Raw genomic sequence first — 24,946 nt, 5'->3', positions numbered from 1 at the left:
ATACCTCCACTTCAAATTTAGAAATGTTAAAACCCACAGCATTAAGTTTTATTTAGAGTAAGACCACTTTATCAAGATTGCACATCGTGGGATATTATTGTACCTGCATGTATAACCGTTCAATAATAATAAAAGGACAATGACAATCGAACGCTTTAGAATAATTTATTAGGATTTTAAAATTGAAATTATCAGAAAAATAAAACAAGGAAAAAAAAGCATTGTTGTAAAGCTCGGCGGGGGACAGCCCGAATCTTAAACTTGAACTGAGCTCACGACGAGACCTAAGCTCCATTCAAAGCAGTGGCCCTTTTCTTTACATCAACACAACAAAAGACATCATTAAAATCAATATACAAGGGGAACAAGATCTCAAAACAGAAAAATATAGTTTCTTTTTTTTTCTTTTCTGAAAATAAGTCTTAATGCCGCAGAATTATCCACACGTCTGCCATTACCAATAATAGTACTATTTTCATTTGTAAGGTAAAAAATAACTTATTGCTTTATTGTAAGTTAAAAAGTTACAGTGTTGGTGTCCAGCAGTAGTTTTATGTCGTGTCCAAGGCGGTCTGACAGAGGAACTTCTGGCTGGATCAGGACGTTTTCTGCTGTGCTGAACATCAAACAGGCTGCAGCAAGAAGGCTGAACAAACAGCCCACTTGTTTTTGCAAAAGGTTGAATTTGTTCCAGCTTTTTGAATCTTCCTGCCAGCCAGTGTCGTCTGTTCTGAGGTCAGAGCCGACTGGGAGCGAGACCCTGTTCCATTTCTGGTTCCCTGCCCAAACCCCCTCTGTTCACCACTACAGAGCAGCAACTGTATATAAACAACAATATGTCGCTTCCAGAGGAGCACACATTTAACAAACCTTAATATGAAATGGGAGAGAGTCGGGAGAGAAGAGCAGATGAGCCGCAATGGAGCAGGGTGATCTTTTTTTTTTTTTCAGTACCAAAAGAAATGGCAATCAAATGCTCCTTTCGTTGCCATAAGTAGTTCCATATTACACCTTAATGTATGCGCACAAACACTCACTCACACACTCAGACGCAATCACATGCACCTTCAATAGCGATAAGAGGACAGAACATGATTGTGATGTTTTCTACAATTGCTTCTCTGAGAATGTCCTTCATTTGTTTCCACGGTGGAGATCACCGCATAAAAGAATAATTAAAAAAAAAAAAAAAAAAAAAACATTAAGAAGTGAATCGCGCAAAAATATATATATAATATTTTCAAAAAAGAGGAAGTCAAATCAACCCCCGACCCCGTGAACCCCCTGATTTATCCTGTTAAAGGTTGTGATTCTTCCGTAGTCCGTCTTCTAAACCTGTTTTCATGAATATGTGAGAAATCTAGTTCATCCATGGTGTTAAAATGATCAAGTCAAAGTTGCTTTTTTAGGAAGTAGAGCAAACAAAGTGATGAGTTTGTGAAAAAACAGTTATTTAACCGAGCAAATGTGCCAGACAAACTCCTGGAAGTTATATTTCGCAGCAGTCGACAGCGGTGCACTGGAGCTGACTGGCCGACAATGTACAAATATGCTATAGGCATACTGATAAATGAAGTGAGATGACCACACATAGTAGTAGATGACAGCCAATAAAATAGCTGTTAACCCTTTCCAAACCACCCAATGACATGCGGGCCGGTTCAGTAACCCCTCCCCCCCCCAACCCAACATTTATGTACAATATCTTACAGGAAGACATAAAAACATTGCTTTAAAACCAATTACAGAATAAAATACCTTACAGATCATCATTATTATGTCAATATTAATAACAATATTACAAAGGTTTTGTTTTTAAAGACTACCAAAATATACATTTTAGTTTTTTTTCATGTTTCCGTGAGTTAAAAAGAGGACTTTGTTGGATTTTGTTCTTCTATTCTTAAAAATGGTTTTCAGACAAAGATCCATCTCACACAGCTTCTTCTCTCTCGGGTTCACATCAGTAACAGCGTTGAAGGATTTCATGATGAAGCGACGTGTCACATTAAAATAAAAACAATAATAAAAAAATCAAAATAGTCCTCTGCGAGCTGTCAAATGACAAACGTCTCCTCAGAGATTTTTTTTTTCTTTTTTTAGTTGCAGTTTTGTTGTCTCAGCTTCAGAAAAAGATCATGGATAACAGAGGAAGATGGGGGTCTAGTTATTACACTACATGAGGACAAAAGAGGAAAGATGGGGGACGTTATGTTGAAGTGAGATTAGTACAGCAAAACAGAGTTCAGGATTTTAAAAAGATATTCAGTCGGTGGGTGGAGCCACAGGGAGCCCGGAGAGCCGGGAGGAGCCTGTGGCCCCGGCCAATCAGGTTGTGCCATCAGAGGGCAGCCAGTATTTTTGATTGGCTCGTCAGCAGAAGAGAGGCCCTCCCATCTTCAGTGTCCTGAGTCGTCTCAGTGGTAGCCATTAGTAAAAGCAGTAGCCATCAGGGGCCCCTGGGGATACATGAGGGGATATACTTTCTATTAGGCTTGAGAATAATACGTGCACCCATGCATGAGGTGAAGTGTGTGCGTCCTCGTTGTTGGGGCATATGACTTACCCCTAGACCATGACCAAACCCTGAGCTGGGGGCGGGGCTAGCTGCGCTGATGTAGCCGCCGACTCCTGAGTCCTGGTTGGCTGCAGCATACAAGTCAGCCATTGGTCCAGGGCTGCTGGTGCCCAGGAAACCAGCTGTGCGTGAAGGGGTGGAGCCTGAGCGGCAGAGGACACAAGTCAGGATCCAACACTAGAGGGCTTCTCACACACACACACTGAAGTCTAAAAATACTCTTTTATTTGTCCGAGCAGGACATTGTACACACGTTCTACCTCAGGCGAGTGCATGCACAAGTAGAAACATGATTCCTCTCACACACTCGTACCTCTAACCGCTGCTGCTGCTGCGGCTGCTGCCATTGGTCCATATGCAGTCAGGGGAATGGCTGAGGGTTACAAACAAAACACATTTATTTTGCATTGTCATTCTGGATCGCATGAGTCACCATCTACAGCTCAGTGACGGCTGATTCGACATCTGTGCAAACATCTGTCATGTGATTTCAGTCCAGCTGGTGGAAGGGGCCCCTTCTAAAACTAACTGCGCACAACATCCAATCAAATCTGATATTAGACTTTTTTAAATAATAATGCTCATGATAAAAACAAGAAGGATTATAAATGAAGTACACCTCAGAGCCACTGGGCGGCAGTGTTAAGACTGTTTAATCTTCTTGTTTATGCACTGGATGGATCCACATACACCCTAAGGCTGAATTAGGTAGCCTGTAATTAGGGTGAAATAGGGGAACATAAGATTGTAAGAGGCGGTTTATACCTTTCCCAATTTGGTCAACTGTAACAAATTCAATTTAATACGATATTTAAAATGTATTTATAATTAGATTCTTTATGTAATTTATTTCAATGCCATAAATAACCTTTTTTGTATATAATTAATACACATTTAATAACAAATGTAAGTTTACATTAGGTTTGTATTCAGTTTATTTATGTATTTAATTCGTTTTTTTTACAATTTCACTTCAATTACATTTATTTGTAATCATGTGCTTATTATTTAAATTACATGTTCACCCTTCCTTATCTTATCTTGCTCTCTGCAGCTGTTGGAAATATGACCTGGTTCATTGTTCTTGTAAACAACCGTACTATTCTCATCGAAGGCATCGTGAACAAGACACCTGAATACATAGTTTGAGGTGATATGCTTCTTTGCTTTGTCGCCAGCACTTTCATTTGACTGTCTTTGGCTAAAAAGCTTTTTCTCCCTCTGTCCCATGGAGGAATGAGGAGCCACTGACCTGCCAGCTCTTGGGGGTGGGATGATGTCATGAGGGGGGTCCTCTCTAGATGGAATTCTAGAAACAGAGAAGGTCAAGAGAGAGCGCTTTGTAAATACAGTCACCATCCACTGGCCAGACTACAAAGCCACACACAAGCACAGCAAGTTAAACATCGACTGTGAGGACAGGCAGGAAGGTGGGAGAGAGGAACAGGAGGGGCCAAGGCCAAATGAAAGAGATTACATAAGTAGATATAACAACACAGAACAATATAAGGGAAGCAGCCAAATAATGGGCATTTGATGTATTAAGATATTTTATAGAATGTTGGGAAAGACGCATGAGAAAAAACACGTCTTTCATGCTACAGCCGTCACACTTTTCGGAAGACGTAAAGAGAGTAAATTAAATGTTTGATGTATACGGACTTACCTGGGAATTGATAAGTGTAACCCGGAGCTATTCCAGCCATTCCACCCATTCCACCCATTCCAGCCATTCCACCCATTCCAGCCATTCCAGAGTAACTGCGGCTGGTGTAGGTAGTAGTCTGGAAACCTGGGTAGCCTATTGAAAAGAACATTAAATGATGGGTTTAGTTAACGTGGCAGAATAGAGACGTGTGAAGACATAAGACAAATTATTAAATAGTTTTACCTAAAGAAAACGTGCCCACTAGGGATAGAATTTGAATAATACACCTTTACAGTAATCATTTTGAGCGTGCAACCATACATTGACAGGCTGCACTTCCTGTTAGTCTCCTTTCAGCGAATTACCTCCGCTCTAATGCAATGATTATTACATCATTATATTTTAAATTTGTTTGGAGAAACTACCAAACTCAGTCATATTTAAGGGTGCAAAACTTGACATTTAAAGAGTATGGGTTCTCTTTCTCGTTATTTTAATCGGCCATTGACTGCTATTAGTTTTGCACTGAACTCACCAACTAGGGTATCATTATTAACGCTTCTACATTAACAGACTTTGTTCCTCTATTTCTTAAAGGTCTTGGTCACCAAAGGGGAATTACAAAGGAACCAGACTTAAGTTAATGTCTGGGTTTCACTGAGACTTAGGGGGCTACTGCTCAGTGTAGTAATGTCAAATGTCCAGTAGAGGGAGCCAAACCCTCACCAACAGCACACAAAGCTCTCAGTCTGTTTTTCTCAATGAGGATGTTTTCAAACCATATTTCACTCCAGTGTGTAGAGCTCTGACGCCCTTCAGACTGTGACCTCTACATTTCTACATCATAAATCATAGCTTTGTTCACGTGAGATGAGCATGTAAGAATCAGCTCTGAGATTAATATAGACCTAATTTAAAAAGGCAATTTTAGTTTAAGTGAACTGGAATTTAATCCATATATTTGATTTGTGAAATCAAAACATTATAACGTGTAAGGAGCCACAGAGGACATTCTGCGCGTGGCATGGTTTTCCTTTAGTATTGCAGCATACAGACAAAGAGGACTGAACTGGTTTACATTAAGATTTGCATTTAAAGGTGAAACCGGGGAAAGGTGTTTTTAGCCGGCTGCTGTCCTTAAATAATGGGAAATTATTTAGACAAATCGCCATCAAACCTTTGTCTGGTGACAAATGTTTGGTAAGCAGGCTTTGTTTTTAACAAACTAAATAAAAAAAGGTTTTCATTTTCTGGCAATTAGTCTGAATAACCTTTATTTTAAACACATTACTTATCGTGACATTAGGTTAATATATGTTTTATAAAACCACCCATACATGTCTTTCTGTTGTGTTAACTTTATGCAGCCACGTCTCCTTAAAAATGTTTTCCCATCTGTATTTTCTAGCAGATTACATTTGTTTGGACATATTCCAGATATGCTTCTAATCAAAGTCCAAGAACAGAGGTGAACGGGGTTCAATGGGTTCGTCAAACAAAAACAACACTGTCACCTAGGAAACCAGTGCTTGAGTCCTTTTTAAACCAAAAGTAAAGAGTCATTTATTTTCATTTACATCTGTAAATGACGTAATAAAAAAAGTATTAAACACAACTACTTGTTTTTAAGCCAAACCTAACCAAGTCGTTTGTTTTTTTTAAATTTATTTTACAAAGCTAAACAACGCTTCACTTGATGCGTTATTGGCAGAGCAGTTTAGCTGTATATGAATATTATTTCTTAGGAGACAGGGTTGGCTTCTGCTCTAAACTACAACACCTACTGCTTATGAAGAAAACCTTTAGGGAGAACAGTGTGTTTGCCCTATGATTTATATTTTTAGATCTTACCCAGCATGCCGATTCCCAGCATGAAGGCGTCCATCCCATAGGGCATCACTCTGGAGCGGCCTCTGGCTGAGCCTGTCGGCGTCATCACCTCCTTGGGCTGGGCTTTCTTACACTCCACCTAAATAACAGGAACATTTATTAATCATTTTAATCAAAAATACAGCTAAAGACACAACTCCACTTCCCCAACTCTTAAACACAGGACACACCCTGGCAGAAAACTAAAAGCAGCTCAAACAAATGAAATATATGATTGATGATGTGCGTACCATTTTGTTGTTGATCTCATGGAAGTGGATCTCACACACTTTCTCCACCACGTCTTCATTCTCAAAGGTGACAAAGCCAAAGCCTGGAAGACACACAAACAGAAACGTGACCTCTCTGATTGTTTATGTTCACGATGCCCTGCAGTCCGTGACAAAAACAACCCCATAATGTTTCGTAAAAGCACAGAATTTTCCCATTTAAATAAATCCTTACCAAGACTATATTTTAACCTAAACATTTCACCAGATTTGTTATTCCAGAAATGTTTTCAAACCCTACGGTAGATACACTAAGACCGTCACAAGCAGTTTTTTACCCCATAGAGCAGAACGCTGTCAGACCAGGCGTGGCGTTCCCTGTCACTCAAGCTGTTGGCATCAGACAGGACAAGGCGTGGTTCACCAAAAAAAACAAGCCTAGATTTACTGTCCTCTCCATCATCACACCCAATTTCTCTTACTCCACCCCACGCCTTCCCGTCTCCCTCTTTCCTTATGTCTCATTAAGTCACATCCTCGCCTGTTATGCTCCTGACCCCGCACCGCGACCCCCAGCGGGAGCCTCACTTCTGACTCGCTGAGAGAAGACAGAGATAAATTGCGTTCTATCCATTTCATTTGAGAAAAGAAAACTGCCTTTTCTTCACCCAGTGCCTCGATCACGCTGTCTCTCCTTTCTTTTCCAAGGGGACATGTTTGTAGGTATCCTTACTTAGTGTGTCGGCACAAATTAACATAGTGTGTGTGTGTATCATGACCTCGCATACGTACCTCTGTGCCTGTTGGTTGTTTTGTCAAACATAAGCATTGCATCATCAACCTGCGAGAACAAAGCAAAGAATAGATGAGCTTCGACACACACACGCACGCCCACACACACTAACACACACACACACACACACACACACACACTCACACACACACACGCAAGCACACACACACACACACACACACACAGCATGGGGTGCCATTGTCCCTCTTTAGCATTTGACTAAGAGGGGAAAACAGATGGAGATTGTGGAAGGCAGAGAGGGAGGGGTGACAGGTGACAAAGGAGGAAAGAAAAGGAAGAATGAGAAATGAGGGAGGGGGGGAAAACACTGTATAAAAATAAAATGAAATACAATCTATCAAGGTGAAAAATAAGTGACTGTTCCCCGCTCGCTGAGGGAAATGCTTTCCCATTCTTTGCTGTCTTTCTCACAAACTCCTGTCCCTCCCCCCACCCCCCCCTTTCACACTCGCTGTCTTTCTTTCCCCTCTCCACAAAGTTTACTATTCCCATGGAGACCCTGTAAAGAATTTCAATTAGAAGAAAAAGCCCCCCCCCCCCTGCCCAACTAATTTCAATGAAAAGAATGGAGGGAAAAGAGGAAAAGTGAGGGAGAGAGAGCATGTGACAGAAAAGGAGAAGCTGATAAATGATGGGGTGATAAAAAAAAAAGATAGAAGGTGAAGTTTTGATGGAGAATAAATGAACATTTTGGATCAGAGACTGGAGAACAAAGTGAACCGAGGTCTTTGTCAACACGCTCGCCTTTCATTCTTCTTGTCCCTCCACTTTCCTTTTTGCACTCACTCCACTGCCCTATTCATATTCCTCCTCCTCCTCCTCCTCCTCCTCCTCCTCCCCCATTTCACTCTCCCTCCCTCACTTGTCCTTCACTGGCAGGAAAGTTAGCAGCTTCTGCTAAAGCTCTGACGCTGTGAGGTGAGAGAGAAGCCAAGGCCTGGGATCTCTGTCATTTGAAAGTATCGCGACAACATTTACAAAGGTCTGCAGCACCGATCTCCCTACTTTACATGGAGACATGTGGAGTGTGACTACATGTCTATTTCCATTAGGCAGCAGCGTGCACTGAAACTCAAACCGGGGTAACATGAGTGGCAGAGGCCGTCCGATTTCTGACCTTTACTTCAGATGAGAAACACATCCTAGTTGCGAGTGAAAGGCTTTTAGATATTCCTCTCCGAATGATGACCAGGGAGAGGATCAAGGTTGCCTCGACACCCTCCTTGAACCTTTTAACTCTCATCCTAGTCAACATATAGCTCGGCCACACACACACCCAGAGCACCCCCCCCCCCCCCCCTCTCTCTGTCCTTCATTCAGATTTTACCCTCCTCCTTCTCCTCCTCCTCCTCTCATCTCATGCTTTCCACCCTTCCGGTCGTCCAAACTCAATGACACAGCAGAGGGTCGGGGAAACAGGACAGTAAGTAGACAGCTGCGAGCCAACATGTTATCATAAGAGTAGAGTTACACGCACAGCTAGCCCCCCTGTTAGCATTAGCAGCGTCTATTCTGGAAGGGATGTTTAGCGCAGCCAGGTCGAGGAGCTTTTGAGCGCCGAAAGCCAGAGAGAAAAGACAATATGCCGTGCTAACATTGTTCACCTCATTGTCTTTCATTTGAACACAATGGTGTGCAGGCTTGAGAAATATCCCGTCACGTGTGCGAGCTTATGCTTTGGTCGCACACCAGCCTCTGGCCCTTGCCAAAACCAATAAGAAGACGATCTCCGATGTCCACTGCCCGGGGTGCTGTAAGACAATCTGATTGGATAGCTGTGGGGGTCTGAGATTGGCTTAGCAGCAGATCAGTCGCTAACTAGTCCGCATGCATGCAGAGAGTGAAGAAAAGTTAAGGTCATATTCTCATGAAGTTCTGGTGTACCTTTAAAAACATGGCTCAGCTGTGATCATGCGCAGATCTTTTCCTAGAGCCCCATTAAAAATATCCAGTTCTTAGTGAAGCATGCAGGCAGCTATTGTCCGAAGCGTTTGCTGACAAGTCCATTACACTTTCTGCGAGATTATGAAAGGTGGCATTCACATTTTTCCCCCCTTCTGTCTCCTCACATCTCCCTCTTTCATTCTTTCCTCTCTCTCCGGCCATCTCTCTCTAAACAGGCCAGCAGACAAAGTGTTCAGTCAAGCCTCATAATCGCCAGCTCACATGGGTGAGTGGAGTCCCAACTTTTCCCGTCTGCCCTGTCCATGCTGCATTTTTCATCTTATCCGCTCCTTCATTTGCTTTCTGCTCTGGCCTATTCTCTCAGTAGATTTTAGAGAAGAGGGATTTTAATGGTAATACTTCCAGGAATGCAGTGCCCGGTAGAAGGATACAAAGCATGAAAACAGGGATTTCCTTTGGGTTTAACATCATTTACTGCAGGAACAGAATGCCTGACATGATAATTATCAAATGATCTCACTGTTTTGAATAGTTTAAACACAGGCTCATACTAAAAATAGAGGAAGGTGTTCTTAACCCACACCAGACTTTATCCTACAAACATGGCTGTTGTAGTCCTATCGGCTTGAGGGATATTCAACAACAGGAGCTCAGAGTTAGGAAACCGCACATTAATGCATGCCTTTAGGTTTCAGTCCAAAACACCTGATGTGTCAACATAGCAGCCATTACAGTACGGTCCAATGAAGTTTGTGTAGGTGCGTCTTCACAAGTGCACTCCAAAATAAATAAACGACAGCAGATATCAAAGAGTTTCAGAAAATGCATAGTGCATTCTGTGTTTTCCTTTACAAGGCGGTGCCACAGTTTGAAAATAAACAGGACGCCGAGTCTTACTCCATCCTAACCTGCACCTTGTAACCAGGCTCAGATAATAAACAAGAAATACCTCCCGCTCAGCAGGAATGCACTGTGGGATTGGCGCTATCCATGATACAGCTTTGGTCTCACGTGTCCAAACAGTCCAAATATTCCCTCATCCTGCGGAGGGAGTGTTGTCTTAGATATGAGCGTCTGTGATCACCAGGGAGAGCTGTTTCGCCACAGAGCTGCCATTTTATAAAAACACAAACATGTCACAACATGCACCTTACAATGAGTTCTTAAAGTGTGAAGGTCACACGTGTGATCCAAGACAACCAGGACCCACACCACAGATTTATAAGTGAATTTGAACGCCTCAAATATGCTTAACAAGAGTCAGAGGCCAACTGAGAGAAAACACAGCTACACACACGGCAGAAGGAGGTGCTATTCATTTCTTCCAATCCATTAGGCCCACATTCTGAAGCGATGTTTAATTTCGGACTATTTTTTTTTTTGCTTACACCAACAACAGCACAGCCACACACTTAAGTGTTTGTGACAACTGGATTGCTGGCTGCGAGTCTTGCAGTCTGCACAAATGTATGCAAGCTTGCCTCCCATGGCAGCCATGCCACTGTCACACTTTCATGCACGCACACACCCTTCTTTCCATTCATGCAAATGCACACTCCTTAGACATTTTGTTTTTTAAAGGAAACCAAAAAAAACACTGGATTACAGTGGGACAATGGGCGAAAGCAGGTCACCACGGCAACAAGCTGAGAGCAGGGTGTGTGTATGTGGGACGGGAGGGTGTCTGAGGTAGTGATTCGGGGTAAGGTGGGGGCGGTCGGGGGGTTTGTTACAGGAGCAGCTGTTGCATGTGATTAGTTGATACTGAAGAGTCTGGACTCAAACACTCCCCAGCCTCCCAAAGTGGAGCTGGCTAAAAAGTAACCCACCATGGCATGCATGATGGACACTTTGATAATACGTGTAGGGCTCATCAGATGGGTGTTTTCCCCTTTCATAGCCACTCTTTCCTCCTCACTATCTCAACATTCCTACTTTTCTCTGCCCTTCAACCCCTCAGAGCTCCCCTCCCTCTCTCTCTACAGGGGGTTGCTTCTTCCCTTTCAGACCCCCGCCATCTCCCTCTCCTCCTCCCCTCCTCTTGCTGCTTTTTTTTTTCTTCCTGCCTCTCCCCGGCCACTCATCTGTCTCCACAGCATGTGTTTGCCTTTCACCAAATTTCATTCAAAGGAGCTGAACAGGACAAATGGAGAAGCCAAAAACACTGAAATGTGATTATAAAAGAGCAAAACAACTAACAAGAGATAAACTAACAGACTAACTAATACTGTAGCTGCACACAATCAATGAGCTAACAGGACTTTCCTTTGTTTGAGTTGTTTCTCTCTTTCAATGTTCTCTTTTCCTAAATTAGGCCGCTTTTGCAGTATTGTGTCTCAACTAAAATGAAAAGCGGGCAAAGAATATAAAAACGGGCAAGTAAAGCTTTGGGGAAGCTGAGAGATGTGAAAGGTATAAGGATTACTGATTAATATAATATATCAAAGATGGACACAATGTTATAGCTGTGTTTCCCAACAAGGGTACCCCAGGGGCTACTTCTGCTGTTGCCAGGGGGTATGTGGAGAAATTGTGGAGTAGATTGTGAAGTAATTTGATCAAATTGAAATGTTGATGTCATTTAATGGTTGAAATTGTGAACATAAGCTAATAGCAATGGATGAACGGTTTAAATAGTTAGTTAGTGGATTGAAATAGCTAATGAAAGAAATTGTAAACAGATAAGAGTGATTGTTAAACGGTTGAAATAGTTAACTTGTGGACAAATGATTGAAATAGCTTAATGGTAAATGGTTTAAACTGTGAATATTAGCTAATAGTATTGACTAAATGGCGGAAATAGTTAGCTACTGGACAAACTATTGAGATTTCTAAAAGGAAAATGGTTGAAATTGTGAGCTAAATAAAGTTAGCTAAAGAGCTGGAAAAAGTTAGCTAGGGAAAAACAATTCAAATAGCTTCTGCAGCTGTAGCTTTAAATGCAATCCAACTAAATCCACGTGAGAAAACTGTTTAATTGTATAAAGAAAATATTGTAACATTCAGTATCATGTCCACCATCATATCATTATTAGCTGACAGATTTGTAACGTGATGTCGGGGGGGTGTTTATGAGGGGATGGTTTAGTTCAGAGTGACACAAAAGGTAGGAAAGTGCAGTACTAGAGATGTAAAAGGGAATGTCTACAAATAGATACCAGCTTTGTGTATAGTATACCTTTCCAAACTGGTCGAAGTAATGCTTCACATCTTCGATGGTGGTATTGACTGACAGTCCTCCGACAAAGATCTTCTTTGTCCTGGTCACCAGCTAGCAACACAGGAGAAGAAGAAGAAGACGAAGAAGAAGGCATCGTTTACCACTAATCACATTAGGCAGGGGGTGGATGTTGGTGATAAAGAGACGTTGTGTTTGTTGGCGTTTATTTAATCTCAGGGGTTTCTGAAAGCTCTTCTGAGCATTCAACCTAATTCACTTCAGTTTAAGATCTTTTACATGTAGGGTTTGGAGGGTTGAGCGTGCATACAGGTAACCTCTGTGAGTAGGCATCCATATGTGTGTGTGCCAGGACAAACATCAGAGTGCGTGTGTGTGTGTTTAAGATGTCGGCTGCTGACGGTCGGGGGTGGGGTGGGGTCAGGGTATTGGGTCACGGTGTCAGGCTGGACAAGGGGATTGCAGCTCCTCTTTGGTAATTTCGACTGACTCTAATCCTAGCCAATCAGGGCTGAGTGATGAGCAGTGACATATCACCTCATCACTACGACTACTCGCCATTAACTCCTTCAGGGTGCACTCACCTTAGGCTGAGCCCGGCGGGGAAACGCCACCTTGGGGTCGATCTGTAGAGGAGAGATAAGTTAGGATGAGATTTAAAGAGGAAACGATAAAACATGTCCGTCCTTTTCTGTAATGAGCCACACAATCCCAGGCATCCTGCTGTGGATTTAAATGAAGTTCTGATGTTTGATGAACTGTGACGATTGTGATAGGCCGGCGTATTACAGATATTAAGGGATTCTATTAGAAGTGAGATTTATTTGAAGTTAGCTTAACAATCCTAATGTTTGTAGACGCACTGCTCTTATAATATTCATGATAACTGCAAGATAAACACATTGTTATAAACAAACAAAAACAAATGTCTTTAAATACTCATTATCTGGCCTTATTGAAACCAATTGTAAGCATCAAAGTGGTAAGCCTTCCCTTTGCCCCAAACTGGGATTTCATAACGGTACAAATGCAATGTTATCAAACCAAAGGAAGGAAATATTTAATATGTCAAATGATGGTGACATGTAGTACATTTATTTTGGAAACAATGCCCATCACAGTTCCTCAATGTCAAAGGGGATGTCTTTGAATGTCTATGTTAAGTTAAATGATATAAAACCGAGAAATAATTTTTGCATGCTTAATTACTTTAAAGGTAGGGTAGGTAAGAATGGAGAAACCAGCTCGAGTGCGCCAGAATTTGAAAGTACGCAGCCGAAACAAATCTGCCCCTCCCTTCAGACTTCCTTACAGAGCCCCTCCTCCAACACACACGAACACACACATGACCAATGACGGCACGAGATAAGTTTATGCACAGATGGAAGGCTGACAGGCAGGTAGGCCATCCAGTTATTTTAGCCGGGCCGGCTCAGATGATTGGTCGTGCTTTTTACAGCGTCACGGCTTCCACAGATGACATTTTTTTAAGCATTTATTGTCAAAGCACTTCGGATATTCATTGCTATCGGGATGTTAAGAGCATTCCATGGAATATAACAAAAAGTGTTTCTGAAGTGAATTACCTACCCCACCTTTAATGATTAATTGATTACCAAAATATTTCCCATTTTCTTCTGTCAACCAACAAATTGATTAGTAGGCCAATCGATGCAGCTCGGTTGCATGGCTAGGCACGAGTACATGTATATTATTTATTTCGTATGTTTTGTAAGACCCCAAACAGTCTTTTCTTGAAAACATGTTTTTGAGCTGCTAATGGCTCAGGGTTTCCATAACCTCAAACAAATATTGCTGTTAAAAAAAGGTTCAACTGTAGAACAAATATTTTCCCCATCTTTTCTGAGACTGCAAGGTATATTTCTTCTTACCCAGACAACCACCATTAAATTGAATCCCCCAGCTTAAGTACCTTTAAGGAAAGACACCAAAACTCTACCTTTTCCGGATATGATGTTCAGTGGCTGGTCCTGGGCATGTGTACACAGCATTTTGATCTGGGCATCAATGAACTATCACACTGTTAACTAACTAGAACTACAAAACAGAGTCTCTTAAGTCTGAAGCTATCTGAAGGCCTGCATGTCCAGAAATAGAACGTATGCTAATCTGCCAGTATGTATAGTAGGCTCTTGTTTATGCAAGCCCCAAAAAATCCAAAAACACCAGCCAAACAAACAGCCGTATGGAACAAAATACACAGTGAGACGTGAATACGTACATTCTCTAAATTGTGCTTAGCGACACAACTAAAAGCATTTTTATCCACAAACTAGAAAGAGCAGGGCAGTCTAGTATCTAAAATGAGCATAACATATTCTGGATACATTTTATTCGGATATATGTTTTTTTAAATCTCACAAATCCAGACAGCCTCCATTTTGGATTAGTAAGATTTGACTGTATCCATATTTCTCCCAAGTGGAATGTCTCAGCAGTGGTCAAGGTTAGAGATAAAATTAGAAGCAAATGAGTTTTGAATGTGCTGGCCTTTAATAATGCTAAATATGCAAAGCCTAGCCTGGCATTTTAAATTTGTGAGGAATCTCGTGTTATTCTCACTCAAGCTGACACGAGAGATGATTTTAGGTCACAGGACCTTGTAGTGTATTATGGTCTTAGAGTTCCATCTTTATTCTAATAATTGGATGTGAAGCAAAAGCCCTTGTGTCTCACACAGCCGCTATCAGAGGTATTGAATTGATATTGGCAACTAAAAGAGAGCCTATCAAATGGCCAGAAATATGCACTTATAATGTGAACAATACACGCAATAAAAGCGAGCGTGTTCATTCAATATTCTACCAATCCTTTCATCTCTTTGCTGTGATGAATGCCTGCTTTTGATGACAAGTCTACAGACTAAAATATCCTTCGAGGACCTTTAAGTACCGCATATTTAACACTGCTTGGAGAGCTCGGCCGCTGTGTAACTAAGATGCAGCTGCAGCGTCCTTGGAAGGGATTGCAGAAGGTCTTTGCACCTTGAAGTGGGACACAAAGACGAGAGGAGTCATGTCACCTCCTGCTGGTCTGAGCACAAAGACAAAGGTGACAAGGACACGCAAAGCCACTAGCGGCTATTGGCAACAGCAGTGCAACAACAGAGCGCACTCACAAACAATGACCACACTACAGCGTTTCTTACAGGATCTGCGCTTAGTGGCTCAATGTAATATAATGTGTAGTGGCTTCATACTCTATGATTACCAGCACAGTGACCTTTGTACCACTCGCTTTTCATCAGAAAAAATGACATAAATACTGTAGAGGGCTAGTATAGATCCAGCCATTTCTCCATACAACAACACAATAGAAGCAAGAAATGAAAAAGAAAGGAGAATCTGCAGTGACCTCTAAAAAATAACACAACAGCAGAATCACACTGATACACAAGGCAGCCATGTGACTATTCAGGATTACATTTTGTGCTGCAATATAATCAAAAACGCATATAAACTTTAGAAAAAAGCCCAGGTGTGGTTGGGAGAAAAACATTTAAACCAAACTAGAGGACAGGTGTTAGCCTGAGGCCATTGTGCTGCGCAGACACAGACCGTGAGCTGACAATGACAGCAGTCACAAACCAACTCTCACATTAGACTAGACTGCAGTCACGTACAATGAAGACTGTAAAATATCAACCTAAAATCTGTTTTCACAAGCGGATACATACAAACACAACAAGAATCCTAATCACTAAGTCTCACTAAATAGCATGTCGTGATTTTGAAATCAGTCCCCTTCCAATGTGTCGTTCTAAGATGCAGTTGTTCTTTACTTTTGCTTGGAAACAGTATTTGTTTTACTCTAAGGCTCAACTACCAGTGTTGAACAAGGCTGGACAATAAATCACTTTATAGCCAGTATCAGTTGAAAAACCACAGAATGTAACTATGCTTCCTTCTTTTATTGGTGCCCTCGTGCTAGTTCAATTTTAATTTGTTAAACCAATGAATGTTGGAAACAATTTCCTTTCATTTTTTTCCCCCAACAAATAATTTAAAGTAATATCTTTATTTTGATCTTGTACGACTTTATCGAATATTTGTTCTCTTATTGTGCAGGCCCAATGTCGATATCATATCCCAAAATTAAACTTTTATTAAAACGTAAATTAAATAAAAAATGTTTTGATAAAATTGCTGGATTTTTTCGGCTTATCCAGTGAAGGAAACCCAAATCATGATGCGTCATCACATCAATGCGATGTCATCAGGGCAATTAAAGAGAAAGACCCCGTTGTATAAACTGTGTATAAAAATAGGTTAAAAAATGTATGTCTCATGGTATATTTTATCAAAAATGTGCACCCAAATATCACATGTTATCAAAACACCAATATTTCATAGCTTTCAAATCATCACGAGCTCTTAGTCTAAAAATAAAGAAGGTTACCAACTATACTAGGTTAGGCCTAATGGAGTATCTGTAGTAGTGCTACTACCGCTACAGTCATGCCATGCTGTTAAAAATCAATCCACTTCAGCGACATAACAGAATATATCTAACATGTGATTTCTACATCCGGCTGTACTCGGAGAAAGGCTATAATAAATGAAAACTAAAGCATCTATCAGACTGGCGGATTAGCCTCGAGGAAGACGGATAGGCCACAAAGCAAAAGGTAAAAGGACTTAGCCAGGTCACTGTTTGCAACACTCAGAAATAGCTTTTCGGAGGCTTGACATTTGAGAAGTCTTAATCAACACAGTGGGGAAAATGTATCCACTGGTGAATTAAAGTTGCTCTTTCCAGACTGACGAGGAAGAGTTATGACTGAGTGTTCGTGAAATGGTCTGACTAACATCCTGCTTCATGACATCCAACCTCCGCTCAATCTAAGCAGCACAGTGACGGCAGAGCCTACGATATGATTTTAGTGGTTTAGCTTTGAAGACTAATCTACGACCAATAGTCACCTCACGTGGCCCAGCGCGTCCAACAGTGTAACAAACTGAAAAAACAAAAATAGGACGTCAAATCGATAGATAGGGAAATAGAGGGAGCGAGAGAGAAGGAAAGTTAAGATGAGAAAGCACAGGGAGAAAGGAAAGGCATTCATTTGGAGTTGGCCCATGAGAAAGTGGGCCTGTCCAGTGTAGCGGTGCAGCAGGGCCGTCCCAGCAGGCAGCCCTTCTGATTTCATTAATTAACAGGACAAAGAGTACAAAACAGATGGGCCCGTTGAGGAACTGGGGCTCCCGAGCTACCCTTTACAGGCACACATATACATACGCACTCACTCACAGTCCCTCGCATAATGTAGCACAAACATAAACACAAACACATGTACATAGTGACACATACATGTAATTAAAAGGGAAAAAAATAAAGAACAAACCAACTCATAACAAGTGTATTGCCATCACAAAGTCACATATAGACATTTAAGGCCAACTCATTCTTGCAACAAAATGGCAAACACTGATGAAAAGGCACCACAGGCTGTCCCATTATGAAGATATAATCAATATAAGCTAAACAAAAAGCTATAAACAGAAAAGGAGACAAAAGGACTTTGGCATGTCAATGCATGCACGCAGAGAGCGAGAGACTCGGTTTGGGCTCAGGCCAGCAGGGTCAATCTGCACAGCTGAACAATGGCACAGTAATTAGTTAACGAAGCTCACTAATGAGGATTCCCCCCCCAAAAAACCCTCAAACCAAACCCCAACCGTGTAACCTTACTAGGGCGCCTGGCCAGGACGGGTGTATATCGTGACAATAGGGGGGGGGTGGGGTTGCGCAGAGAACCCTGGATCCACCTTCAGAGCAGGACCAGGCTTTATCCCCTGATCTGACGCCACGCATGGACCTTCGGAAGTTCAATCCAGTTTGTTTCCCTCAATCGGATTAGTTGCTTTACAGATCTATACTAATTACAGCACGGGAAGCTGGGCCTGCCCCGCTCTCCTCTCCTCTACCTTCTCCATCCCCCATCTCCAGTTCTGTCCACGTCAGCACAAACAGCTAATCTCCAGTCAGGAGCGAGGAGCCGGTGCTAGCATCTAAACTCTCCACTAACCAGGTGATTTAGACTGTGGTGACAATGGTGGACAGAGGCTTACATGATGTTGTTACAGTGCAGAGCTAAAGCAGCTAAATTAGCAACATGCTGATGACCACCACTGTACCTTCAGAGACGACGGTGGGAAAAGCAGCAATTACCACCTACTGTAACACATTTGGAAAGAGGGCAGTCGTGTTTACTTGGTGTAAAAGGGAAAGAAAAAAATCTCCCGCATGTTTCCTATTTTTACAATTCCTTCTTATAAAAGGTGTTTTCATTTTATTGGCGTTACACTTGGGTGAGGAGATATTTTTGAATAGGTACTAATAAGAATTAGTATATCATCCCACACAACTAGCAAAGCAATCTCAGGTATTTCTTACTTCACTGTAAACATGGCTAAAGAAATACAATTACAATCATAAGATTTAAACTACACAATAATACGATCATGTTTTTGCCGGACAAATTCACATAAACAACCCTCTGTCTCATCTGCAAACTCTAACGCTGAAACTAGTCCATACAATTTATAACTCGCTAAAATCTGATATCACCTTTTTCTGAAAGAATGAGAAGACGTGGCATTACGGCTCTCCTCTTTTCTTCCCGGTCAATTATTTCCTCGGAGAAAACAAATACCAGTTGTGCCCTTCTTCTCTGTCCAGAGAAAAACGACAGCACACTACTGCCCTTAGGCTACACTCTACCCCGACAGGAAATCTAACCTCCTACCAAAACAAAAACCTCCCTCTAATAACAATAGACAACCTCTTTCATTTGTTGCTTTTGAATTCTTCTTAGGCCCACAGGTATTGACTTATATTCAATCAGTGTTCAGTTTGTTGCTAATGTGGATACAACAATTATTCAAGTAAAAGGCCTGTAAATGTTTAATACCACTTGTAAGCTCTGGTATGAACCCTGTACCAGTTCCATCTAGTTTACTTCTCACTTGGCGTGTACCCTGTTGCTCTGTTACATCCTTTGAATTCACCTTTCCCTTCTTCCTTCTTCAGGCCTTGTAGCTGACAAACCAAAGGCTCAGCATAAAATAAAATAAATCAGAGTATCGCGTATTCTTCCTCATTCCAGGGAGGAATGTCTTTCTCAAATCTCCTGCTGATCAAACAATAGTTAGTCTCCTCTGACTGTGCAGAGAGAGGGGGTGGGGGGAGCAAGAGTCCAGGTGTGAGGGAGACACAAAGTACATAGAAATAAAATAATTAAATTGGGACAGGTGTTGGAGATGTTACAGAGAGTTTGACGCTGATCCCGTAAAGCTGCGTGTTATTAAAAATATTAAGTCCAGCAAGACAGAAAATGGCTCACACTTTACTCTACTAATAACATTTACTCTTGAAAGGCGTTTTTAAAAAAAAGTATTCATAAGCAAAGAAAAGTCAAAAATGTGTTGATCTGTTGCGGAATTATCTGCAACACTTCTAATCATTTTGCAACAGTAAAATATAATCAATGGAGTAGTCGAAGCTATTATTGGTATAGCACTTGGAAATATGAACCGTTTGCAAATAAATTCACATAAAAATCTAAGGTCTTATTCCTAAAATGGAACAACAAAATGGCAACCCTGTTTATAAACCGCCTGGTAGGATAGTGGTAACACGGTGTGCTCCCCCCCCCCCCCCCCCCCCCCCGCAGACTGCTGCCACAACAACCTGAGCAACCAAAGCTGCATTCGAGTGGTTACCATTATTACTGTTTAGCCTTACGTTGTGTTTTGGTTTATAATAGGGCAACGCCTAACCCCACCAGAGGCCTGCCAACCAGTGTTCCCATCACACACACTCTGGCTCTCTAAGACTACGTTTCATAGGTAATATGACTCAATGAATAACACTTTGCAGGAGCTCAAAACTTGCTTCCAAGCTGACAGATTACCAGCAGCAACGCTCATAAACCTCACAGCCACTGTGCAGAAAGATCCAACTTAACAATTCAAATTAAACATTAGAGACTACCACAAAGATTATAATATAAGTATAAAGGTCTATCATGACATAACATTATCCGTGTTTGTTTGTGTGTGTGTTTGTGTGTGTGTGTGTGTGTTAGAGCTCTGCTAACCAACCGAGTGTCTTAAGTTAATGCAAAATAGCTGAGAAGTTGTTATGGAGACATAATTCCCATCAGGCTGTGCCCTTAAAGCACTGTCTCCTGTGACTGGCGTCACCCCCGGCAACAGGCTTGCTCCAACAACTAACCAACTCTACCTTTTCCTCCACCCCTGGGCTCCGCCTGCCTCTCTGAGCCACCAATTTTCACTCTCAAATGATCCTATTGTGTGTCTGTGTGGTTACGAGAGGCCACAACCTGACTGAAGACACACCCAGAGCCATTCCTACAACTCATCTACATGACCAAGACAGCCACATTCACACCTTCCACGGATATTTAAATCTGAGTCAGCAGCTTTGAGTCAAACGCGCGGATTCACACACATCTAACCTGTCACTGGTTAAATTATGTAGCTAAAAACAAGCACAGTGTGTGCTCTGACCTCTGTGTGGGATCCGATTTGTCCCGTTTACCCACATTTAAATCACTAGTGTAGGAGGGGAAATCACAGATCAGAGTAGTTGTTCAAACAAACAGAGCGTCCATTTCAATATTTGAATTTATTTGGACCTCACAGACAACTCCTGCACACACACAACTGTTTTCTTTGCACTAACTTTTCCCCCCCGAGATTTACCACTAAAAAAGCTAGTGCTGATACTTTTCTATGAGGAAAAACAAGGAGAAAAAAACTCTGCATAAACCCTGTGAGGGTTTAGCAGGGGCTCCTACCCCATTCAGGTCCCCAGGTAACCATGGCAATGAAGACCAAGAAAGAACGCTTTCATGTTGGCGCCCTGAACCAGGATTTGGAGGGGGAAATGAGCAGGGAGAGGAGGGGGGGGGTGCTCCAAAACGCACTCCTCACTCAACTTTACAAGCCATACGGTGGGAGGCAAAACGCACCGGGGGAAGAAAAAAACATGCTACACAGAAATTGGAAAAACCCAACATCCAGCTCTTCAAAAGGTAGAAACTCACCGTTTTGGAATCCAACTCGTGTCTGTTTTGCGCCAAAACCTTCTCCACTCCGTCTTGATCTGCGTATGTTACAAACCCAAAGCCCCTGCGAAAAAGAAAAATAAGAGAAATTCAGGATCAGAATTGCAAAGTTTGGGCATAAACAGCCCCATGAAAGAGCATGAGGCATCCAGTGATAGGACGGCGGAGCGCACACGCCTCCTTCTTACCTCGACCGCTTGGTAACGGGATCCCGCATCACCATACACTCCTTCACCTCGCCGAATTTACAGAAGTACTCCTTCAAGCCCTCTGCGAACACAGCAAAAGGGGGACACGGTTAAATAAATCCGTAAATCTGACTTTTTTTCCCTACAGGCCCTGGTGAGGTGATGTGGCTGGAGAGAGACAATGGGGGACGGGCCGGACCACGTTGTGTTTGTGTCCCTCTCCAGAGACTGTACACTGGCCATTCAGCATAATAGCCCATTAAGGCCCTGCGGACCACAAACAAAGCTACTCGGTTGACGATCCATGTTTTGAAAAGGCGTCCAGCGAGACCACGGAACAAGAATAAAGTGTATTCGTGCATCTGTCTCACACTCTTACAATAAATGAATGGATTCAGCGGAGTGCAAAAACAACACGCAGACGTGGTCATCCATATGAGACGAACTTGAGCTTTAACGCTGAATAATCGATCACCTTTACTACAAATGCCCTTCTGTTATTAGCAGTGTATTGAGCGCACAAGGAAAGGCAGACAGAGTGTGCATGCATTTCCAGTGTTAATCTCCCTGCTTCTCGGCAAGTCTAAACCCTGAGAGCTGATCCTTATTGAATAGGAGGCTCTGATTTAACTATTAACGGTGTTTATTATTAACTTTGGGAAGGTAATATGCATGTTGTATGTGTAGAGGAGGAGTAAACAGTCGGCTTTCATTCAGACTTATTTAAGTAGCGTGCGGGACAGCTCACCTTGTGTCGTCTGCCAACTCAGACCCCCGATGAACATTTTGCTGAATGAGAGAAACACAAGCTGTAAGTCACACAGAATAGCGCGCCGTCTTTACAGCACATGCACATCCACATTCAATGAGAGGGGGGGGGGGGGGGGGGGGGGGGGGGGGTAAAAGCTTTGGGGAATTATGTGTAATATAGCATCAATAAAGTAAGAAGAAAGCATCGGCCATGTTGCGAAGTCCCCAATCGGCCAGTCGGGGCCGTTATAATCCCCTAGAGAAGGGGGAAAAAGGAGAGGATTTTCCAGAGGATGGAGGAGAAGTTGCAATTGGGCCTGGTGGAAGAAAAGCAAGATAAATAAACAAACAAGAGGTGGTGGGGGGGTAGGGGGGAAACAGACGGAAAGCAGCAGTGCGTCTGTGTCTCCTTAGCTGAGTGGATCCATCCCACACACACACACAGCGTGCTTGTCTTTTGTCTCGGCGCGGCTACGCTCCCGCACTGAACTCAACTAAAGTCCAAGGTGAACTCGAATCGGGCCGAGAGGCGAGCGAAATACATGCGGGCGGTGTGAGGCTTTTACCAGGGGTCGTGGGGGGAGTTGTCCGCGCCGGAGGACAGGCTGCTCTGGCTCCCTTCCGTATCCATTCCGCTCTCCGCTGTTATATTCCCGCACTGTGAGGCTAGGAGAGGCAGTGAAGCTCCACTGCTGCTGCTGCTGCTGCTCCAGACTCAGGGGCGGGCAGCCGAGAGGGGAGGTGGGGGTGGGGTGGCTCAGAAAGAGGAGGGGTGAGCGAGGAAAGCGCACACACACACACAAACACATACGCAGGCATACACGCTCAGAGATAAGCTCCGCCTCTACCTAGTTTTCCCGTAGCCTACCCCTGCCTCGGACCTCCCTCCCCTCCCTCCTGCACGTTGCCTGCCGTTATTCATGCTGCCAGTGGCGCTTCTCTGTAGTGTTTCCCCGCCGTTCTTGTCATTGGTCGATCACAACAGCATGGCCCGTTAAAGCGTTTTGAATGTTAGGAGAATCTGCAGCAGCTTGCCTCTATTTCAACTCGCAACATTATACAGAATGCACGAACAAATATCTTTATTAAAAAAACATTTTCCGAACACCAAAATAGAAACATATGGGTCCAGCATTATGCTTCCATGCCAGATAGCTTTATAATTATTGACTCGTTTTGTTATTCATTCATTGCTCCACATTAACAGATTTCCAGCCTTAGTTTCCATATTGCTGAAGAAACTTGATGTCTTCCTGTGGGGTAAGGTTAGGTCTCAGGTTAAATGAAGCATCTGTAACCAGGATACTCTCTCCCAACCCATTTAGCCACACACTGGGTTATATAAAACAGGATGTGGGTATGAAATCATTCTTGTAGTTTATAGGACAACAGGATCATGTTTTTTGAAAAGGGGTTTTTATTTGTATGTTATGTTCTCGTATTGTATGTGACGATAAATGAGATGAGTGATGCAATCCTTTCTGATGTGATTATATAATATATTCAGAAGTAATGACATGTGATTTGACCATACATAATGTCATTCTATGTGATGATGATGTCAACTGATGTAATATTAAATGACGACATAAGATGTAATCATATATGATGTTATTTGGTGTCATACATAATTTGATGTGATATTATTATCATATCATCATGCCATTTCGTGTAATGTGATTATATATGACGTTATTTCATGTGATAGGACCTATATGATGTGATTTGATCATATATACATATATATATTACATGATCTTATATGATATTGTCATGTTATTTAATGTGTTGATATGATTTCATCTGGTGTTGTCGTGGCATGTGATGTAAACATGCTTGTGATGTGGATAAATATGATGTCATGTGATCATATCTACTTTATATAACTTAATATAACGTAATCTGAAGTGTAAGATGTTATGTCATAGTATGTCACGGTGTGTGTATTTTACTACTTTAGTCCAACTCTCACCTCAACCATTACTCTGGTCCAGCGTTGACCCACCACATGTAAGCTATTAATCCCTTTGTAGTTGTATTATTGTCCCCTCCTGGGCTCATTTTCATCATCATCAACATTACCCTATATCCAAAAAAGCATTTCAAAACCCAACACCACCTCTCTTTGTGACTTCCTCTCCATCCATCAATTATCCTTGTCTTGGCCCACCCTCACAAACCCCTCAGCCCACCTGTTCCTGCGGCCCAGCTCTCATCCTTTCCATCACATCCAAAACAGTTGTGACCACCACTCTACCTCCTTCACACAGTTCTTACCCAATCACATCTAAACCTGATCTCCTCTCTTTCACCCCACGTGACAGGTTGTCCTAACCAGCTAAGTGCTAGATTAGCAGCATTACCTCTAAGTCAGTCTCTCTCTCTCTCTCTCTCTCTCTCGATCAGGGCAAGCCTGGTCAGCTGAGCGTTTTCGTCACATGCCTCAGCTGCTCGAACAAAAGTGAAACAAGTCTGAACATAGTTATACAAAATGCACTTGTTTAACTCATCCAATTATAACCTTCACACACCTACTCTTTCAGATCGTTTAAGTTGTTGTTTTTTCAGGCAAAGTGTATCAAGCTAAGACATCTCATTTGGATACAGTTACATGATTACTGAAGCACATAGTGTCCTTTAAAAGTTGTCGTTTATTGTGTACGTGGAACAA

At 42.3% G+C, this 24,946-nt stretch overlaps 2 protein-coding genes across 5 annotated transcripts in view; one reads left to right on the top strand and one right to left on the bottom strand.

Annotated features, from left to right (window-relative positions):
• The window catches only part of dnai1.2 (dynein, axonemal, intermediate chain 1, paralog 2), a 70,408-nt gene extending 48,145 nt beyond the window's left edge, over positions 1-22,263 (top strand). For both annotated transcript variants that reach the window (XM_079684913.1, XM_079684911.1), the window contains exon 21: positions 21,674-22,263. The gene's annotated coding sequence lies outside the window, so the exon portion shown is untranslated. The remainder of the gene's footprint in view (positions 1-21,673) is intronic.
• LOC307041480 (RNA-binding protein Musashi homolog 1-like) lies at positions 152-24,405 on the bottom strand. 3 transcript variants are annotated; one of them, XM_079684915.1, is made up of 14 exons: positions 22,842-24,405; positions 22,274-22,314; positions 21,526-21,607; positions 21,317-21,401; positions 12,807-12,848; positions 12,223-12,315; positions 7,118-7,166; positions 6,347-6,429; positions 6,078-6,195; positions 4,245-4,379; positions 3,831-3,887; positions 2,892-2,951; positions 2,567-2,721; positions 152-2,459 (listed from the first exon to the last, which is right to left on the bottom strand). In XM_079684915.1, the coding sequence occupies exons 1-14, from the start codon at positions 22,904-22,906 to the stop codon at positions 2,418-2,420; spliced, it is 1,107 nt and encodes a 368-aa protein (XP_079541041.1). In that variant the 5' UTR covers positions 22,907-24,405; the 3' UTR covers positions 152-2,417. The 3 variants fall into 3 exon arrangements, with proteins under 3 accessions (XP_079541041.1, XP_079541040.1, XP_079541042.1); XM_079684914.1 differs by having other exon boundaries at positions 152-2,486; positions 22,842-24,340; XM_079684916.1 differs by lacking the exons at positions 21,317-21,401; positions 21,526-21,607; positions 22,274-22,314; positions 22,842-24,405 and adding exons at positions 17,166-17,200; positions 18,814-18,859 and having other exon boundaries at positions 152-2,486.
• Positions 24,406-24,946: the final 541 nt, after the last annotated feature.

The sequence above is a fragment of the Notothenia rossii genome, assembly GCF_949606895.1.
Source record: "Notothenia rossii genome assembly, chromosome: 5".
Lineage (NCBI taxonomy): Eukaryota > Metazoa > Chordata > Actinopteri > Perciformes > Nototheniidae > Notothenia > Notothenia rossii.
The sequence above is the reverse complement of the archived record's forward strand: the minus strand, read 5'-3'. Positions and strand labels throughout refer to the sequence as shown.

Excerpts from the sequence above, each read along its gene's own strand:
- LOC307041480 (XM_079684914.1), bottom strand. The coding sequence starts at position 22,906 with ATGGATACGGAAGGGAGCCAGAGCAGCCTGTCCTCCGGCGCGGACAAC. Across the intron at positions 6,196-6,346 it reads ATGAGATCAACAACAAAATG|GTGGAGTGTAAGAAAGCCCA; the intron begins GTACGCACATCA and ends CCTGTTATTTAG. Across the intron at positions 3,888-4,244 it reads TTACACTTATCAATTCCCAG|AATTCCATCTAGAGAGGACC; the intron begins GTAAGTCCGTAT and ends CTCTGTTTCTAG.